Below are 20,139 nucleotides of genomic sequence, written 5' to 3' on the forward strand. Positions count from 1 at the left end.
TATCCTCTGGTCCATTCCTCCTGCTATTTTCAGGCAGCCAGACCCTCTAAAGCCCAGGTCTCACCATGCCAGAGCATCAATATTCCCTAGAAAATGACTAGGTCTGAGAGGGACAATGTTCAAAGTGATTCCTGGCTTCCGGGTCCAAGAGATCCCAGGAGATGAGCACAAGAGTTAAGGAGATGGAGAGTTTTGCTAGAAGATGAGGCAGGATAGAACTGGGAATGGAATCAGACTTGCCAGCACCACCCCTGGGCTTCTCCAGGGGCTTTGGTTTGATGAGTTCTTGTGTTCTGGGCAGGAGGGTTTGGGGGAAGTGGTCCTCTCCTGAATTCCGCTCACTTAATAGAAGAAGACAGAAGCTTCCCAAGGGACAGCTTTTCCCCGATCATTCTCTAGTTGCTCACCCCACTCTGGCACATCTGTCTCCTTGTGGTTCAGGGCCACTGTATATGTCACCTAAAGTCACCCCCTCCTCTCAAGATTCACCTGCCACCTTCATCCTGAGGACCGGGAACTGTGGAAACAGTAACTGTGCTCTAGGAAAGAATGGGTTCTCTCCAGGGCAGAATATTTCCCCCAAACCTATGAACTGTGAAAGCTTCCTGGCGATACCTTTCCAACTCACTGGTGTCTGTGTAACCCCTAGGCTCACCGCCTTCTTCTCCCACTGAGCTCTGAGTCCAGGACAGGCACACGGAGACCCCACAGGAGGCTTGCAGTAGCCTTCTACCCATGAGACAATCAGGCTTGGGGAGACAGGTGAACTTTCTTAGAGTGATTGATGAGATGTGCTGGAAAGAGTGCCAAAGAAAGGTGATGCCATTTCTAACCTGTACATTTTAAGCACCAACACATAATCTGTTTCTCTAGGTCGGCGGAGGCAGGGGAAGGGACAGGGTGACCTCTAGAAAGCCAGCCACGCCTTGTACATGTTGACCACAAAAGTCACATCGAGCCCACCCCCAGGGTATCTCTGAGGGACTCAATAGTGAGTACTGCAGGAGACACGAGGCAGGAAGTTTATTTCCTCTTCCCTTTGCTTGAAATCACCAAATCACTTTATTACAGATCTAAACTCCGCCGCCCAGGCTTCTGCTTGCTAATATTCTCTTGAAATAGACTCATTCCTTCAGAGTCTTATTGTACTTTCCCTTATGATCAAAATTAGCAAGAAACTTGCATAAAAGAGGACAATAATTGCTCAACGAGCATCTCGTTTGTAATTTATTAGTTTCTATTATTGTGGGTTACCATGGCGACGCTGCGCAGCCCCGGTGACGGGAGAGATGCAAGATAGGAGCCGAGGAGGCTGTGAGGCTCACCAAATGGAGATGCACATTTTTATCAGTAATTTTCATGAAAATAATAAGTGAGGAGTTAATGAGATGGAAAGCCATCCTGTGGCTATTGTGAATTTGTTTTAAGTGTTGATCTAATTAGAATGCATCGGTCAGGAAAAGTAATGAGGATTTAGTGCCTCACAGAGATGTGAGGATCATATCAGAAAATTAGCACAAGTCTTTGGAAATAATCAGGTCCTTGGAGAGGCACCAGGTTTCCCCTTCTGGACCCTCTAACCCCAACTCGAGCTCTGGCATTGGGGGTGTACCAGGGTAGAGGGGAAAAAAAGGAGGGCCAGGGGGCTTAGTAGCCACAGGGGCCCCCGAAAGGTTGGAGTCCCAGAGCTGACAGCTTCATCCTGCAGGAAGCAGGGTCACTGGGAGACACTAGTAGAGAAGGATAACATGGGTGCTGGGTGAACCAGGCATGGGAGATGCTGTCTGCAGAAGTCAGTCCTCCTGGGGGATCCCAGCATCCAGTGCCTCTGAGCTTAGAGGGAAGAGGAAGGAACTTTGATCTCTATCCCTGCAAGCATCACGTCGGTGCCTGACAGTGAAGCTGGCCCTGGGGTGACTGCTGCAGAAAGGCCTCTGATTCGCTTAGAAAGAGGAGCTCAGACAATCCAACAAAAACAAAGACACTGAAAAAGAGAGAAGACACTTAGCCAGGTGGTCCTGTTTGCTGCTTCTCAGACTGGCCCCTTCATTTCCTGTCTCGGCCCCCACCTCCTTGGTTCAGGCTTCAGTGGGTAAATAAGGTAATTACACACGAGCTACTACCATAGCTTCCTATTCTGCTCTTCTGTGGCTACCTCAAGGCCCTCCTACACACACACACACACACACACACACACTTTCACACCCGCACACCTCTTAGGCTTCTGCGGCTGGCTTTATCATCGAAAGCACTGTTCAAGCGCTTCTCCTGCTCAAAAACTCTGATTACCAGCCCCTCCCCCAGGGTTTTCACATCCTTTCACCTGACATTCAAGGCCCTCCTCCATCACTGTTCTTCCACACCCGTGTATTTGATGTCCCCGCACCTCTGCAGGACCGAATCCAGCCTCTTCACCTAGGGCAGTAAGAAGGCTGCTCTCCCCATAGAGGCCTCCTGGGCACCCCACCCCAAAGCTGGACTTCCCTTTCTCTCAGCTAACTCCTGGGCATGGCGGGACATTTATGTGGTAAATATCACACGTGACTTTGCATCATCATCACTGTGTAAGCCTTGTTTTCCTCTCCTGGATAACAAATATTTTTTGAGCAGAAACAGGATTTCATATATTATTATACCTATACCTGATGATAACCACACAGAGTCTGGTGTGTGGTATTTAACCAATAATTTTCTGTTGAAAGATGTAATAAGATGAGAAAGATGGAGAGAGAAAAACCAGAGAGGCAAGAAGGAGGCTGAGGAGGGGAGGAGAAATAAGGAGAAAGAGGGAAAGAAAGGCAGATATCAAGGGTCATGCTTTGCTTTTCTGTCTATATTATTTTTTCAGGCTTTTAATGTTTATATTGGAGTATAGTTGATTAGCAATGTTGTGATAGCTTAAGGTGAACAGCGAAGGGACTCAGCCATAGATATACATGTATCCGTTCTTCCCCACAGTCCCCTCCCATCCAAAGCTGCCACATAACATTAAGCAGAGTTCCCCGTGCTATACAGTAGGTCTCAAGGGTCATGTTTGAGAGGGAGGTGTGGAGAGGATGAAGAACTGGAGGAAAAGAGCAACACAGACAAAGAGACACAGACAAGGAAGAGGGAAGTGAGGCTGGAGACAGACAGAGGCAGAAGAGAGATGGAAAGAGAGATGGTGACCGCAGTCGGGGAGAGCGGTGGGGTGGGGTCACTGCAGTGTCCTGGGGGTGTGCAGAGGAGAAGCTGGGCAGGATGCCTTGTGTACGTCGCACGTCCTCATTCCCAGACTCCCATCTCTGCCTTGCTGAGGTGGGTGCAGGCTGGCCCTGGGCCTTCCCAGGAAGGAGAGTCCCATGGGGCTGAGAAACTTAGTGCCGGAGGCAGGCCTGGGGTCTGGGCATGGGAGTCAGCACCGGAAAGGAGAGAGGAGGAGCGTGTGTGTGTGTGTGTGTGTGTGTGTGTGTGTGTGTGTGTGTGTATGTGTGTGTGTGTGTGTATCTGCACACACATTCGTCATGGTTCGACCTTAATCCCCCCCAGCCTGAAATAGTCGCAGTGAGCGCCAGCCTGGCCTGGGGAGGGGTGTCTCCCCTCCGGAACATGATCCACAGGATCAACATTCCCACCACCAGCTAGCTTTGTTGCAAACTGCTGGCTCATGCTTTTGCCCGTGTGCTGATCATCCAGTCTTGTGTTGCAACGTGAGAGATATTTTTTATTATGCACATTGGTCCCCCTCCCTCACATGCCGTACTGTGTCCCCACCTGGCACTTTGGGTTCTGGGCATACTCCCCCTTGGCCTTCTATTTTGATGCGTGAGCTTTCTCTTAGGGGGTGGAATAGGGTTCCAAGTGGAGGAGTCTGCTTCTCCCAAGCAGGAGAGCTAAACCGGGGTTTCCAAGGACTCGGGCCAGCCTGGTCTTCCCCCTCCCCAGAAAGCCACCCTGCCCTGCCTGTGTCTAGTGATACCCTGGCTTCTTACTCAGCAGAGCCCAGGCTTCCTGTGTGGGCTGATCCTTAGCAAAGAAGCTCTTCCTTGATTCCAGGGGCTTCATTGGTGGTTCAGACTGTAAAGAATCTGCCTGCAATGAGGGAAACCCAGGTTCGATCCCTGAGTTGGGAAGATCCCCTGGAGGAGGGCATGGCAACCCACTCGTGTTCTTGCCTGGAAAATCCCATGGATAGGGAGTCTGGCAGGCTACAGTTCTTGGGGTCTCAAAAAGAGTCGGACACGACTGAGCAACTAACACTTTCACTTTCCTTGATTCCACTGAAGAGACCCTCACACCGGCCTTGCTCAAGCTTGCATTTAACCTAAAACCATCTTTCCCCTTGGAAATTAAACCTCAGCTCTCTTCTAGGGCCGATCGGGCTGAGCCGTAGTTCTCACTCAGTTGCCAAGCACTGGGGGGACGCTTACTGTATGTGCTGCACTAAGTCCTGAGAGAACACTGTGAATTTTCCAGGACGAGCACTCAGCCTCGGTGGGAGGGAGCTTGTGTCCCACCTGAAGATCTAGATAAGTTCTGTGAGCACAGAGTGCTCAGGGGCGAGAGGGCCCTGAGGAAGGGCGGGAAAGCAGCCGCTAGAAGGGGTCTGGATTGAGAGAAGCATGTGTGTGGCCTGAGGTTGCCCAGTCACCTCTCAGCATCCTTCTTCCTCCTGCTGGGAAGACCTAGGCCCCACCTCAAGGCCCGTGTCTGTTCCTGCCCAGAGACAGATTGAGCCAGCCTCAGGAGGGATCAGATAGGTTGGCAGGAGAATTTTCAAAGCTAATGTGATTGGAGAAGCTGTAGCTTCACTGGCTTTGGGAGGACTTCCTGAGGGAGGGAGCATTTCAGGCAGGCTTGGGTCAGTGGGAGCTTGGGCTAGTTAGGCTTGGGATTTCCTTGGTGGCTCAGACAGTAAAGAATCTGCCTGCAGTGCAGGAGACACCGGGTTCAATTCCTGGGTCAGGAAGATCCCCTGGAGAAGGGAATGGCAACCCACTCCAGTATTCTTGCCTGGAAAATCCATGGACAGAGGAGCCTGGTGGGCTACAGTCCGTGGAGTTGCAAAGAGTTAGACACGACTGAGCAACTAAAGCTTTCATTTTCACTTTTTCTTTTCACTCAGGTGAGTGAAGGGCGGTTAGTAGATGATCTGGGAGTCCTCGGTATGAGTGTTCCCAGTGTAAAGAGAAGTCTGGAGTAGGAAGAGGAACAGAGAACAGTCCCTGGAGCAAAGAGGCCAGGGTTTAGGGGGAAACTCTTGCCTCAAGCATCTGTTCAGGTATCTACTGAACCTGCTCGGTTCCTAGGGCATAAAAACCACTGCAACACAATCTCTAACTGCAAATAGAGTATCTTGCAGCCAGATTTGTGGGGGCTATACTTTGAGTCTGATCATCATAAATTGCCAAAGACTTCCATCCTTCAGTGGAGAATGTGGGCAATGGGGTAAGACTTGACGATGCATTGGAGATAAATGAACTTAGTTGCTACCTCTTGAGCCCCTCAAGGGAGAACTGGCAGAGAAAAGGGAGAAAACGTTCATGTTTATTGAGCTGCCTGGTCTCAGACACTGTGTGTACTGGGTGCTTGACATAGATCCTCTCACTTACTCCTCATAATCAGCCTGCAAAGTCCACATTCTTTCCTCCACTTTATACTCAAGGAAAGGGAAACTCAGGGCAGTTAAGGCTCAAGGCCCCATGCCTAGTAAGCGGCAGAGTCAGGGATGGATTCCTCCAGAGTCCATTTTCATTTCCTAGGTCCTTTTACTTTTTCAGTGACATGTAGGAAGGAGAACCAGGGTTCCGGGACCCCGAGTGGGGAGCCATGACCCTGTCTAGCTGTCGATCAGGGATTCAGAGATGAGAGAGAGAGTGAGAAACCAATTGTGGAGAAGAAAGAATTTGGATTCGCTAATTGACTGAGAGTAGGGAGGGGAGCAGCCACAAAGAGAGCCGAGTTCTGAGATACCGGGCTTGGCCCACCAGATGTCACTCTGCAGGTGGGCTGCTCTCTAAAAATACGGGAAGGGCATTATCACTGCACCCCTGCCTGGGGAAGGGGACTTGCCAGTTGACCAACAGGGAGTCTGCATTTTCAGGATTAGCAGGAAGCCAAGGGGGTGGAGGGCCAGCACCTCAGGCCAGCCCCTGGAAGTTCTGCCTTGTGGCCGAGCGTGGGAGTGGTGGTCCACCCTGCAGGGTCACTACTGAGATGGAAAGGGGATACCCCCGACCCAGGTGACGGGAAACTGAGTTCCGCTGCCTTCCTCCTCCACGGGTGTTAAGGCTGTCCCTTCTGGGTCCCTAGCCCCACCCCACGACCCCACCCACCCTCCAGCTCAGGGGCCAGGACCCCCGCCGAGGGCGGGCAGCCAGGCTCAGAAACCGGAGTGGCTCCCTCCTTCCCAGGGAGTTTCCTTAAGAGCGACAGCTGCTGCGTTGTCCCTGCAGGCCAGAAGCTGCCTCTCCCTTGAGATGTCAGCTCCCACCAGGAGAGGAACAGGATCAGGGTTAGGTGGCTTGTTTACATGTGACTGGCTTCCCGGGTTTGGGAACCCAACTCTTCCCAGCCCGAGACAGGACAGGACGCTGGCTTGGCCAGAAATGGAGGGACGCTGCCAGGAACGGGGTGCCTGGGGACAACGGTAACCTCCTCTCCAGGTCCAGACCTCAGCTCAGGCAGGCCACTCACCTACCGGGCATCTATCAGGCACCTGATGCTTTGCTGGGTGGTTTGAGGGAATTTAAAGACCCCTGTTTCCCTAAAAGAAAAAAAGAAAAGAAAAACCCTGCAACCAAGCAGGGGGAAAAGACACATGTATAAGAAAGATCCCTTGTGTGCCCAGCGTACCAAGCCAACAGGAAGCGTTAAAAAGGATTTGAGAGGATGGGCCAAGGGCATGCCCGAGTGGGTCAAGACAAGCTTCCCAGCAGAACCCAGGCTCTCAGAACTGGCTCCCCACCCCCAGCCCAGGCAAGTTAGGCACAAGCCGGTCCTCCTAGGAGGCTGGGGAGGCTTTGGGAGTAACGTCTGGGCTGGTGGATCAGCAGAGACCCCTAGTGGCCTGGGGGTGGATGGCAGACAGCTGGGGCCGCCCGCTCCCGCTGTCCCCCCCACAACCCATACCCTCCACCCACTCACATCTCAGGGAGTGGTGGTGTTTTTTTCTAAAATCCCCAACTGGAAGGGCCTTTGCAAGTTCATCCAATTCACTCCCCTGTTTTGCAGGCATCCTAACACGATAAAAAAAATTCCAGCTATTGCAAAACAACTTAAAGGAAAACTTCTCTAATCAGTCCTTTTCTTCGCTCTTCGTTTCTTCCTCCCGTCACAGTTTGTTCCAGGAATTTCTTCCATGAGTGGAAATTAAGTCTCCCCAGGCAGCACAAGCCCTCCCCCTAATAACAGTGAAGAAAGGCGGTCCAAGGAGCTGCCACACCTCCTCCTGGGCTGACATCAGACCACAGTGTCAGAGTTCACAGTCAGTACCAGCTCATTTCCAATCCCCAACCCCACCCTCTGCTTTTAAAAGTAATCATGGAGACTTTCACTTTTTCATAGTTCAAAAGGGCTTCCTTTTGAACAAGTCATCTTTTTTTGTTCCAGAAATGAAATGTGGAGTAGAGCTCGCCCAGTGACCACTGTGGGTCAGAAAGAATGACCAGTGGCCCCAGGGACCGAGGGCCTGGCAGCTGGCCCATGGGTGGTGTCAAGGAATACAAGTTCTCAGCTGTCCTAAAGCTGCTCCCCTGCCTCCCTCTGCACCCCCTCCACCTCCCGAGGGGCTTTCAGCCTGTGTCTCTGAGAAACAGCACTCGAGGAGCAGGAGAAGGATGAGGCCTGTGGAAGCCAGCTCATTGGTTTCCATCTGACCTCTTGGTCATCTGGTCCACACCCCAAAGGATGTCCTTCCTGGGAAACTTTAAGCTTTCAGCTTTTTGGCCCATTTCCTACTAGAAACTAAGAGACCCAATGGAACAGCTCTAGCAGAGAAGCCAGGAAGAATGCCCGTGATTCCTAGGCTTCTGGCAGTTTCCAGAGGCTTGGGGACACCCCTGCCATGCTCCTGAACACAGCAAGGAACTTCTGGGCTGGATAACCAGCTCTCAGTCCCTGGTTCCTGGACAACCCAAGGGATGTGAGACATGGGATGTTGGGATGTCACTGAAACTGCTTCTCACCTCTTCACGGGGCCAAGGAACCTGGCAGGAAACAGCTCTGTCTGGGTCTAGAAAGGGTAGCATCCACCTGGTTTGGAGTGTGATGAGCCCCAGGAGGAAGCTGTCAAGAAGATAACAACACTGTGTGCTTAGCCAACATCTTCTCCCCAGGGGGCTCCCGTTGCTGCCATAGTAGCTCCTCCTTCAGAAAAGACCAGGAGATGGTCCCCAGAGACCCAGTCCCTTTGTCTCCATAGAGACAAGGCTCTAGCAGGCTGGAGACGAAGGCAGAACCAGAAATAGCTGCAAAGTCAAGTCACGGGGCTCGTCTGGGACAGAGACTGCAGCTTCAAGTTCTGTGGCTTGGCCTTGGCCCAGGAACACCGCTTGGGCAGGGAGGCTGGCACTGACCCCCATGGCTAGGTGCGCAACTCTGGGTGAAGCTCTGCTGTTGCTAAGTAAGGAACCCACAAGGCTCTAGACTTCTAGGACAGGTTTTAAACGCTGGCTGTGCCATTCCCTAGTGGAGTGACCTTAGCTGGAGGAAGTGGGAAATGATTTACTAGGTGCCTAAATGTGCCAGACACCATGCTTACCTTGGAGCCTGGCTGACTGACTCCAAAGCTCATCTCCCCACCGCAGCATCCGTGCCACGCTTGGGACTGGAAGACCTGGGTTTGAGAGCTATGTGACTCAAGAGTGTCACTTCCATTCTCGGGACCTCAACTCCTCCTCAGGCAAACAGAATCGACGATATTTGGGAATTCTCTCCTCTGCTGACCCCATAGGTAGTGGTAAGGTTAAAATGAAATAGCACAGTGAGAGAATGTTCTCTGATATTCAATGTGTATAATAAAAATATAGTGTTCAAACCCAGTTATCTTTGGGATCATCTGAGAGGGGTTTTTTAAAAACACAGATTACTAGGACCTCCCTTGTGGTCCAGCGGCTAAGACTCTGTGCTCCCAAGGCAGGGAGCCTCGGTTCAATCCCTGGTCAGGGAATTAGATCCCACATGCCAACAACTAAAAAAAGAAAAGAAAAGAAAAAACCCAAGATGGCTGATGGTCTCATTCAATGGCCCTGAGAATCTGTGTCTTTAAAAACACCCCAGTGCTCAGGCAGGTTTGTGAAACAGCTCATGTTTACAGCAACAGGAGAAGGGGACAGCAGAGGATGAAGTGATTAGATAGCATCACCTACTTAATGGACTTGATTCTGAGCAGACTCCGGGAGACAGTGGAAGACAGAGGAGCCTGCCAGGCTACCCTCCATACGGTTGCAAAGAGTCAGACATGACTGAGCGACTGAACAATGACACCAACAAAGAGATGAATGTCACTTCCCTAGACCCCAGAGATGCCAAGATTTCTCTTCTTCTCTTTGTCCTAGCTAAGATGTGGTCAGCACAGGCCCCTGCCCACAGTTTCCACCCCTGAGGTTCTCTGTTCTGTTCCTTTACTGATGTAACTCAGCTGCCTCTTGGCACCGCCCAGCAAAGACCCAGAGTAGGAGGAGAGGGTAGGAAAGTGAAGGGTCTGATCCAAATAGTAAATTGCCTTTAGTTACCCAAACCAGGGAAGCTGGCGCGGAAGCTAACCAAGCCACAAGGCTGAGAACCAGTCAGAGTGTCAATAAGCCAGGGAAGATCCAAGTGATAACTCACTCTCTTGCCTCTGGCTGGTAAAGATGTGCTGGCTGAATCCCAAGTCATACATCTTGTATTTATTTTACTGGCTTTGCTTGTGTTTTCCTAACCTTGCTGGATTTATTTTGGGGATGGAAGAAGGTCTGGAACAAGTTTTTATGTTGGAAATTCCCAAATATCCTTATTCAATGACGAGCTCCGTGGCATGGATGGTTCCAAACCAGAGGTCATTGAAAAGTCATGTGCCTTGAGTTTTATGGTGAGTGTCAATGGAGTGGCTGTCCCCAACTATTAAATTTATCTTCCAGAGACTTCCTTGGTGATCCAGTGACTAAGACTCCATTTTCCCAAAGCAAGGGGCCTGGGACTGATCCCTGGTCAGGGAATTAGATCCCACATGCCTCAACTGAAGATCCTGCATGCCGCAGCTAACACCTGGCACAGTCAAATACAATAAATAAGTAGTTTTTTTTTTAAATTTTCAAGTTTATCCCAGCTTTTCATAATCTCAGTGCTGGTTTACACCCTGGGAGAAAGGTTAGCTGGGAGGTTGGATTGAGGGGAGCTCAAGTTCGGAGCAGACTCAAGCTGAAGAGTCAGGCTTCGAGAATTCCTGGATGTGAACACAGGGCCAGACACATCTTATAAATAAGGAGCCCACTGAAAAGCCATGCTTTTGTGCTGAGTCACTTCAGTTGTTTCCGACTCTTTGCAACCCCATGGACTGTAGCCCATCAGGCTCCTCTGTCCATGGGATTCTCCAGGCAAGAATACTGGGGTGGGTTGCCATGGGATCAAAGAGCCATGATGTGCTAACTCCTAATCCACCATCCTTTCCTCGAGTGCCCATGCCGCCTCTGTATGTCCAGATTTGGGTTGTTTTTATCTGCTCACCTGCTCATGTTCATTGAACCCCTGTGATTCCAGGAACACCTTGCCGCCCAGTTCTTGGCCCAAGGTGGGGGTGCAGTGTTTGTGGGTGAAGGAGGGCTGTGGCCTAAGTTTGTTGTTGCTACCCACCTGGGGCATCTTGAGCAAGTGGTTTGGGTTTCTTAGCCTCAGTTCCTTGTTTGTACCCCAGGGAGCTGGAATAGTCAGACTGTAAGGGCCCTTCCAGTTTCTAGGTTTCTGCAGGTCAGACGGCATTATACTTGAGCTGTGCAAATGGAAAGGCTGAGAGTCCTGCTCAAAGAATAAATTTCACTGGCGGGGAGGCCCTCACAGATCCCAGAAAGGAAAGAGCGAGGCAAGAGCTGGCCCCTCCTCCCTTCCCCAAGGTCACAGCCGCAGAGGTGAGCCCAGTGGGGAAGCAAGGCCTCCTCCCCCACCCCACCCCATCAGAAGCCAGATGGGAGGCCCGGGCGTGGAGAAGGGTGAGCCAGACTCCAGCCCCACGACTGCTTATTTATAGCCTGATCTCCTCAGCCCTGGGCCGGACAGTCCAGGAGGGTAAAAAAGGCAGTTCTGGAGAAGATGCCAAGGGCGGGTAAGCAGCTGAATCAAGTGAGACTGTCCGTACCAACTACCTCCACCTGCAAGACTCAGCCAGCTCCTGGGAGCCAGGGTCCGGGAAGTGATGTGCCACAGCTGTCTCCCGGCCCCTGACGTGTCTTCTTGGTCTGTGGCTCCAGGTTTGCAGTCACTGGCTCCAGGTTTTGCTCCAGACACACACTTCTCGCTCCACCCTCTCGATCTTCCTGCAGCTGATGGTCCAAGCTCGTCCGGTCCTAAAACCAAAGCTAGGGAGCTGGGGGCTTTCTTTTCCCCCCAACTTTCTTAACCATGGTCAGGTTCAGTCACGTCTGACTCTTTGTGACTCCATAGACTGCATGCAGCACGCCAGGTTTCCTTGTCTTTCACTGTCTCCCGGAGTTTGCTCACACTCCTGCAACTGAGTCGATGATGCCTTTCAACCATCTCATCCTCTGTCACCTCCTTCTCCTCCCACCTTTAATCTTTCCCAGCATCAGGGTCTTTTCTAATGGGTTGGCTCTTCACATCAGGTGGCCAAAATATTGGAGCTTCAGCTTCAGCATCAGTCCTTCCAATGAATATTCAGGGTTGATTTCCTTTAGGATTGACTGGTTTGATCACCTTGCTGTCCCTTTTCTTAACCATTTTCCTGTCTAAATCCTAAAAGCTTCAGGCCTGTGATTCCAGGCCCTGGGCATGGGAATGCCCGTCCTAGCCAGCAGGTTACTGGTGTAAGTCTTGTTTTCACAGGAAGAACTGTGGTGGGGGGTGCTCAGTGACCCCAGTGGGTCTTCTCAGGCTCACTCACTTTCCCCATTCATGCCTGCCTTGCTTTCTCCAAATGAAACCTAGAGACCCCAACCCCCACACCCAGTTCCTTCCTCACAAACCCTCCCTAGCGGAGCAGGGCGCCCGGTGGCCAAGGAGGGAGGCCTCACTGCCCCTTCCTGGAGGCCCTCAGCTAAGCCTGCTTCCTGTCCATCTATGTCAGAGTCCAGGCACTCTTTGCCCGACTCTTAGGTGGCAATGATGAGGGTGCCAGAAAAAAAAATGGCCCCCTTAGCTGCTTTGCACTGTCTGCAGGAAAGGGGCCAGCAGGTGACAGTGTGGGGAGTGAGCCTGCTCAGGGGGCTCTGTGCTGGGGGCCTGAGGGGGGGGAGGAGCCGATGAGATGTGCCCCCAGCTGAGGGGACGCTCCTATGGGATGCCCTGGAAGACGGGTGATGAAGAGTACAGGTGGCTGTTTTTATTATTATTTAGCAAATATTTTAGTAGCCATGATATGGCAGATCTGAACTAAGTACAGGTAGTATGTTGGAGGCTGATTTGTGTGGAGCTGTGATACGGGCGCTGAGTAGCGAGGCTCTTGGTGGCAGGAGCCTTCTGGAGGTAGCTGAGGGTGAAGGATGAGTGCGTGCTAAGCAAGTAAAGCCCGGTTCCCAGCCGTGGCTGGACATCCGAGTCACCCGGAGCTTTCAACATGCACTTTCCCCGCAGAGCCCTGGCCACACCCCTGACCAATTAAGTTAGAATGTCTGGGGATGGAACCCAGGCATCAGTATTGGAGCTTCCACGGTGAAGCCAAGGCAGGCACCACTGGTGTGGGAGATAATTTCTGTCTCAAGTTCGCAGGGGAATGGAATAGGTCAGTGGATGACTCTTGTCGGTTGGTCATTTGTAAGGCTGAGTCTCCTTATTCACACTTTCTAGGGAGAATCGCCTTTTGGATTTGGGTCTGGGAGGAGCGGGAGGTGGGAAGGCAGAAAGCGGGAGGGGAGAGGAGGAATTTGGGGCTGTGGCAGCTAAGCGCTTAGTGACACTGTCACAAACCACGCCTCCCTTGCTGCCAGGACCTCCTGCAGAATTCCCCCAATTCCATGTCTGGAGTCTCCAATAACCCCCAGGGGATTGTGGTCCCAGCCTCAGCGCTCCAGCAGGGCAACATCGCCATGACAACCGTCAACTCACAAGTGGTGTCAGGTCTGTGCAGGGGATTCTGGGGAACACCCCTGGGAGGAGAGTGGGTGGCCCTGAGGGAATTCCAGGGTTGGTGGGGGGCAAGACACTGAACAGAGTGTCCTAGGATGTGGGAGGGGGTGCCCCCTGCCACGGGAGGGGCTCCCAGCTGAGTTTCTTGCCTAAAGTGTTCCGTAAGCTTACAGATCATTAGCAAGCCCTGATGATGGTGGTTTGGAACAAATTTGGGTCGTAGTCTCATGAACCCCACCCAAAGACCCTTCCCCCCCAAACACACACAGAATCTCTCTCCTCTGCACCCCACCCCCTCCCAGCCCTCCCCCACAGGGGTTGAAGGCCTCCAGAGTAGAGAGTGTTTACACGTGAGTGCCAAGTGGATTGGGAGCCCTGCTTGCCCTCACTCCTACCCATCCCTATGGCAGGGGACCCCAAAACTGGTTGTCTCCTCAGGTGGAGCCTTATACCAGCCGGTTACCATGGTAACCTCCCAGGGTCAGGTGGTCACCCAGGCAATCCCCCAGGGAGCCATCCAGATCCAGAACACACAGGTGAGTGTGTGTGTGTGCAGTGCAGGTGTGTGCACATGTGCATGGTGTGGGGAGGGCTCCGTGCCCGGTCACCGTCTGCTAGGCGCTTTCCGCCACCAGCTGCCTCGCCTCCCATCACTTCCCAGAGAGGTCTCATCACCCCCATCTGACGGGCAAGAAGGTGGGCATTGGAAAGGTTCTACCAGCTCCTGAGATCTCAGTGCCTCTCAGGGTCACGTGGAGGGATCCTACACTTCCTCCTCCTGCTCTGCACTCCGCGCCAGTCTGTAGCTCAGTGGGGTGGAGGGCACACTCAGAGGCCAGGCTGGGATGGGAAGATCTGAAGGCAGAGGCTGGAGAGCTGACGTTGGCTCCATCATCTGGATAGGTCAGCTGAGCCCTCTGAGCCTCTGAGTTCTTCTCCATAGAAGAGGGACTCACATCAGCTGTCCATGGCCCCACCAGCCTACAGAGCTGATGTGAGGGCTGACCGTGCTAACAGATAGGAAAGCCCTCCGAAAAAGCTCACGTACCCCAGAAATGCTAAGAACCACTGGATGGTTTACGGCGAACCTCACGGCGAACCTCTCTCCTATACCTTCTGCATGAGCCTGTTTCCTCTGTCTCCTCTCTCATCCCCCTGCCCCTCCTCCCCTCTTCCTCCTTCTCCTCCTTCTCTCTCCTTCTTCCCTTCTCCCATTCCCTGAGGGGCTGGTGCCAGATGACAGGAGAGGTGACCTCCCCCGGACCCTCAGAATGAGCTGGGACAGGGGATTGGCCACGAGAGCCTGCCGTCTCTATGGCAACAGGTCCCTAGCTGCTGGCCCGCCAGGCTGCTGATGCTGATTTTCTCTCCACGTGCCCTGAAGGTTAACCTTGACCTCACCTCCCTCCTGGACAATGAGGATAAGAAGTCCAAGAACAAACGAGGAGTCTTGCCCAAGCATGCCACCAATATAATGCGTTCTTGGCTCTTCCAGCATCTCATGGTGAGTGTGTGTGTGTTGGGGTGTGGAGTTGCAGTGTGGGGTATGAATAAGCCCTGGGACACCAGCCCGTGATTCCCACATCTCCAGAAGGCATGGCCTCGGAGAGAGGCTCTCCTGTAGGGATACCATCTTCCAGAGGCCAGGGTAGAGGGAGGCTTAAATGGGACCTAAAGCTGGAGATTCCTCCAGTGCTTGTGGCTACTGCCTCAAAAGAATATGACGTCCATGAGGGAATGGGGATGGACGTGTTCTGAAGAGTGTAAAGTTGTGGGCAAGTGGACAGTGTTTCGTGAACAGAGTGGGATTCTGTGGGGGTGGAGCTGTGGCTACCGCTCCTGCGGCAGCCACACTCACCTCTGTCCTCTCCCATGGAAGAAAATGCTGATTCTCCAGCAGAACCCTTCTGTTCCCTGAGTCCTTGGTGCTAGGGGGCGAGCAGAGGGTGTGCATCCTTTTCCTTCTGATCAGAGCAGCCAGAGGAAGCGTGGACTGGCGAGCCATGGTTAAGTCCACCCCTACCCTGGGGTGGGCAGCCCAGGCTGAAATCCTAGCACCAGATAGCCAGCTCAGCTCAGAGAGGCGGAGCAGTTGTTTTCTTGGGTCTCTTTCATGAGATGATGATGCAGCCTAAGCTTTAATAGTAGCATTTATGGGGGACTTCTCTGATGGCCCAGTGGTTAAGGAACTGTGTTTCCAAGGCAGGTGGCTTAGGTTCAGTCTTTGGTCGGGGAACTAATCCCACAGACCATGGGACGCAGCCAAAAAAATTTTTTTTCACTAAAAAAAAAAAAAAAAAAAAAAGAGTAATGTTTATCGGGGCTTCCCCAGTGGCCCAGCGGTTAAAACTCTGAGCTTCCACTGCAGGGGGTGTGGGTTTGTAAAGCGTTTGCTGTGTGCATCTAGCATGACGGTGGCTGTGTTTATGTGCACGGTAAGTTGCAACAGATAAGCCTTGGGTTGAGTATCAGGAGTGACTTCAAAACTGTGACCTTCTTGCATCATACAAGGGTTGGAGCAATAAAGCTGGTGACTCTTTCTGGGCTCTGTGTGTGTGTGTGTGTGTGTGTGTGTGTGTGTGTGTGTGTCTGGAGTGGGGAGGCAGAATCTTCAAGCACAGGCAGGCTCCTGGTGGTCTGCAAGCTCTTGGCTTGGCATGGCAGTAATAGACACACAGACAGAAGATAAATACCAGGCTTAGGGCTGTAGACATATTGGCTGGCAAAGTGTGGAGAAGAACCAGAAGTTAGGGAGGCTCTTTGTTCAGAGAGGAGAGAAAGTCAGTGGATCTTGGGAACTAATTAATTAATCATCAGCCCTTTATTTGAAATGGGAGAGCCTCAAAAAGCCATGGAGCCGAGGCCTAGGATTTGGGGATCTTTGGCCACCTGATGCGAAGAGCTGACTCATTTGAAAAGACCCTGATGCTGGGAAAGATTGAGGACAGGAGGAGAAGGGGATGATAGAGGATGAGATGGTTGAATATCTTCACCAACTCAATGGACATGAGTTTGGGTAAACTCCGGGAGTTGGTGATGGACAGGGAGGCCTGGCATGCAGCAGTCCATGAGGTCCCAAAGAGTCAGACACGACTGAGTGACTGAACTGAACTGAACTGAGGATCCCTGCCCCGGAAGCCAGGGGCCTGCCCACCCAGCAGATGGCCAGCATCACTCTGTGGTGCTGGATATGGCCAGAGGTCTGCATCTACCACCAGTAGCCACATCCTCCCCCAGACTCTGGGGACTTGGGGTCGCCCCAGCACTTTGCTGAGGAAGCCCATTTTGAAAGCACCACCTTGGACACAGATGATAACGAAATTTGGAGAGAAGGAACTGGAAGGCTGAAGGTTAAGGTGAGGAGAGGAGGTTGGAGAGATGCCTGGAGTCTAGTGAAGAAGCCAGGGAGCCAGGGTCAGGCCCAGCCTCTTCTTCTAACTCAGGACCTGGAGCTCGTGGTGGGGGTGCCCAGGTCCCCTGCCTGCTGTCTCTTCCATGTGGGCAGAGAGCAGAGGGCTGTGGTAGCCCTGAGACCCCGGAGTCTGTGCTGAGTTCCAGCTCTCCCACCTCCCTGGGGAAGAGGGCTTCTGTCGGGGAGGTTTTGTGTCCACGTGCTGACCTGTCACACCCATGTCTGCAGCACCCAGGCTACCCCCCGGCCATAGCAGGAGCCCCCTGTGTCAAGCTGTGAGAATGTTTAGGGCAGTGGGAATGGTGGGAACACGTGCGCTTTTGGGGCAACCAAAGCTGGCTTCGTATCTAGGCTTTCCCTCAATCCTCTGCAGTCTGGCCACACTCATCTCTTGTGGAGATCATGACGCAGGAATGAAATGAGTGCGGAGGCCCTGGTGTCCTGGGTCTTAAAAAGTATTAGCTGACTTCTCTCCCCTGTCCCCACCCCCCAATGCATTTTTGAAGACTGTGAACACATCTACAACTTTGCTTTTCAGGGGAGAAAATGCAAGTGTAGTAGGGAGAGGAGGCTGCAAGACAAGTCCCCACCCCACTGCCCAGGAGCCCAGCATCCAGGCCAGCACCCCCACTGATTCCCATCGCCTCAGCTGCCTCCCACCCTCAGATGGCAGCTCCCCCACCCGCCGAGTTAAGCCTTCAGCCTGAGACAGAAGGTCACAGTATCCATCCCTCCTGGCTGTGCCTGCCCTCTGACCTTGGACTTTAGGTCAATGTCCCGCCTCTCACCCCTTCCTGTCCAGCCCCTTCCATAGCTCAGGGTCCTTGCCTTCCACTCCACGGCCATCTCCAGCCAGACAGGGGAGAAAGAGCAGAGCAGCTGAGCGCAAAACAGATGGGAAGGAAGGCCCCAGGTCAGAGCTGCAGAAGGCCCTGGGATGATGGGGGGCACCTGCTGAACTGCTGGAGTGAGGTTGTCACCCGCCCCAGGCCCTCTGCAGCTCAGAGTGCAGTCAGAGTGGACACTGTGGATAAAGCACTTGACATTGGCAAGTCCTCCCCCCAGAGGTCATGGAGACAGGACAAGGGAGTGACCCTTCTGCCTTTAAAGTCAGAACTCAGAACCTCTGGATGAGGGGGAGGACGAGGGTGGGGAGAAGTCTGGGCTCTAGTAACTCAGCATGACAAGCTGTCCTCCTCAGGCCCAAGGCTGGCTCTGCAGATACAGCCAGACACACAGCCCCCACTAAACACCAGCTCAGGAAAGGCGCTGTGAAAGCTCTTGGTCACAGGGCACAGTGAAAGGAAGACAGGCTTTGAAGCCAGACAGACAGAGGTGTGAATTGAGGCCCTTCCACTAGCTGTGCAATCATTCTATTTCTTTGAAAAAGGAGATAGTAACTCATTTCCCACAGTTGTGAAGATTAAGTGAAATAACATATATAAAGAGCCATGCCTGACACACAATCGCACTTAAGAAATGTGAGTTCTCTTTGAACTTTCTAGAAGAGTAGACCATGAGCAGGGTTTTTCGGCTAAGACTCAATATTTGTGAAAGTCATTTAGAGGTAGCTGACTGATCTGTTCTCATCTGTGATGCCTACTGATTTTCACTTGATCCTAAGAATGCATTGACTAACTCTGTTACTTACTTGTTCGGTATATATACGTGTGTGGGTCCAGTCTACATGTTTCATGTCTGACTCAGTTGTAAATTCCTCAAGAATAGGGATCATATATGATACCTCTTCTATGGGCCCCAAAGCATTGATCGATCCCAGAGTGTGTATCTTACAGGATATTATAGGTGTTGCTCCCAAGTAAGGGAGGCGTGATGAAATAGGTTTAGGAAAATCTGGGTTACATGAAGTTTAGCTTATTTCTTTACCCTTAGTGTACTAGAGGGCTTCATGAATTTACAAGAGAGGGCATGGCTTGAAGCTTTCCCCAGACATTTGATCACTCTGAGTCACACTCGTCTTCACTGCTGCTTTGAGGAACAACTCTATACAGTTGCTGGGGCATACGGCTCTGTGGCAATGTTGTGCTAGGCTCATAGTAGCAGCTCAGTTTTAGGAAGGAAGGATAGAGAAGGTATGAATAAGGGCAGATCTCAATATCAGTAGATGTTCTCATGTCCAGTGCAGGACAACTAATTTGTTGCTTGGTTATTTGGAAAGTTTGTTGAAGAAAGGAACAACCATTACAAAGATACATTTTCATTTTCATTTTATTTGATTGAAGTATGGTTGATTTACAATGTTGTTAATTTCTGCTGTACAACAGAGTGGTTCAGTTATACATATATTTATTCTTTTTCACATTCTTTCCCACTGTCGTTTACAGGATATTGAATATAGCTCCCCGTGCCATACAGTGCGACCTTGTTGTTTATCCATTCGATGTTTGCCTCTACTGATTCCAAACTCCCAACCCATCCCTCCTGCATCCCCGTCTTCCCCTTGGCAACCAAAAGTATGGCCTCTAGGTCTGCGAGTCTGCTTCTGTTTTGTAGACAAGTTCATTTGTGTCCTGTTTTAGATTCCATGTATAAATGATATCACATGGTATTTTGTCTCTCTCTGACTTACTTGACTCAGTATGATAACCTCTGGGTCCAACCATGCTGCTACAGATGGGGTTATTTCATTTTTATGGCTAAGTAGTATTCCACTGTGGGCTTCCCAGGTGGGTTACTGGTAAAGAACTCACCGGTCAGTGTAGGAGATGCAGGAGATGTGGGTTCAACCCCTGGGTTGGGAAGATCCCCTGGAGGAGGGAATGGCAGCCTGCTCCAGTATTCTTGCCTGGGAAATCCCATGGACACAGGAGCCTGGGGAGGTACAGTCCATGGGGTCACAGAGAGACATCACTGAGCACACGTGCATGCAAGGCAAGGAAAGATACATTTTATTTTGATTTAAAAGACATATAATATATTTGTTGCCAATGTTTTGATACAGGAACAAAGTCATTTTCTGATTTAAGTCTGTCATTTTATTTGCACATATTTATCCTATAACATAGCATCTATAAATTTTATCTTTATTTAAAATGGAATAAGAACTTTGGCTTTGGGGGAGTAACCTGGCTGTAGGGTCTTTTTAGATTTTTACTGTATATCTCAGTCTCTTTCACTTGTCTCACCTGATCTCACTTTTAAGTGAATTTGACTCTGGAGTCTTTCCAAAGCACTCCACTTAGTTTTCCTAGCAACAACTCTTGCTTTTTGCACTCATATTTCATGGTTTACAGAATAGTTAATTAAGTTCCATAATTACAGTAACACACAGAAGTAGCATAAACTAGTCAATGCAAAACTGCTGTCTTTCTGATAAGCAGATAAATTGGCTAATGAACATTCTACAAAGTAAGCTGTTCATCCTAAGCTTTCAGGATGTAAACAGCAGCTCTAACGGTTGACAGCAGAAAGGGAGATCATGGTATAACGTGCAGACTTGTTTAGCAGATGTC

The 20,139-nt window shown here is 51.4% G+C and overlaps 1 protein-coding gene across 4 annotated transcripts in view; it reads left to right on the top strand.

The window, feature by feature from the left end:
• The window catches only part of PKNOX2 (PBX/knotted 1 homeobox 2), a 289,146-nt gene that overhangs the window by 252,154 nt on the left and 16,853 nt on the right, over positions 1 to 20,139 (top strand). For all 4 annotated transcript variants that reach the window (XM_065937335.1, XM_065937338.1, XM_065937336.1 and 1 more), the window contains 3 exons: positions 13,116 to 13,245; positions 13,693 to 13,790; positions 14,639 to 14,758. In XM_065937335.1, coding sequence (XP_065793407.1) covers positions 13,116 to 13,245; positions 13,693 to 13,790; positions 14,639 to 14,758 — 348 coding nt within the window. The remainder of the gene's footprint in view (positions 1 to 13,115; positions 13,246 to 13,692; positions 13,791 to 14,638; positions 14,759 to 20,139) is intronic.

This window comes from Muntiacus reevesi, chromosome 5 (genome assembly GCF_963930625.1).
Source record: "Muntiacus reevesi chromosome 5, mMunRee1.1, whole genome shotgun sequence".
Classification (NCBI taxonomy): domain Eukaryota; kingdom Metazoa; phylum Chordata; class Mammalia; order Artiodactyla; family Cervidae; genus Muntiacus; species Muntiacus reevesi.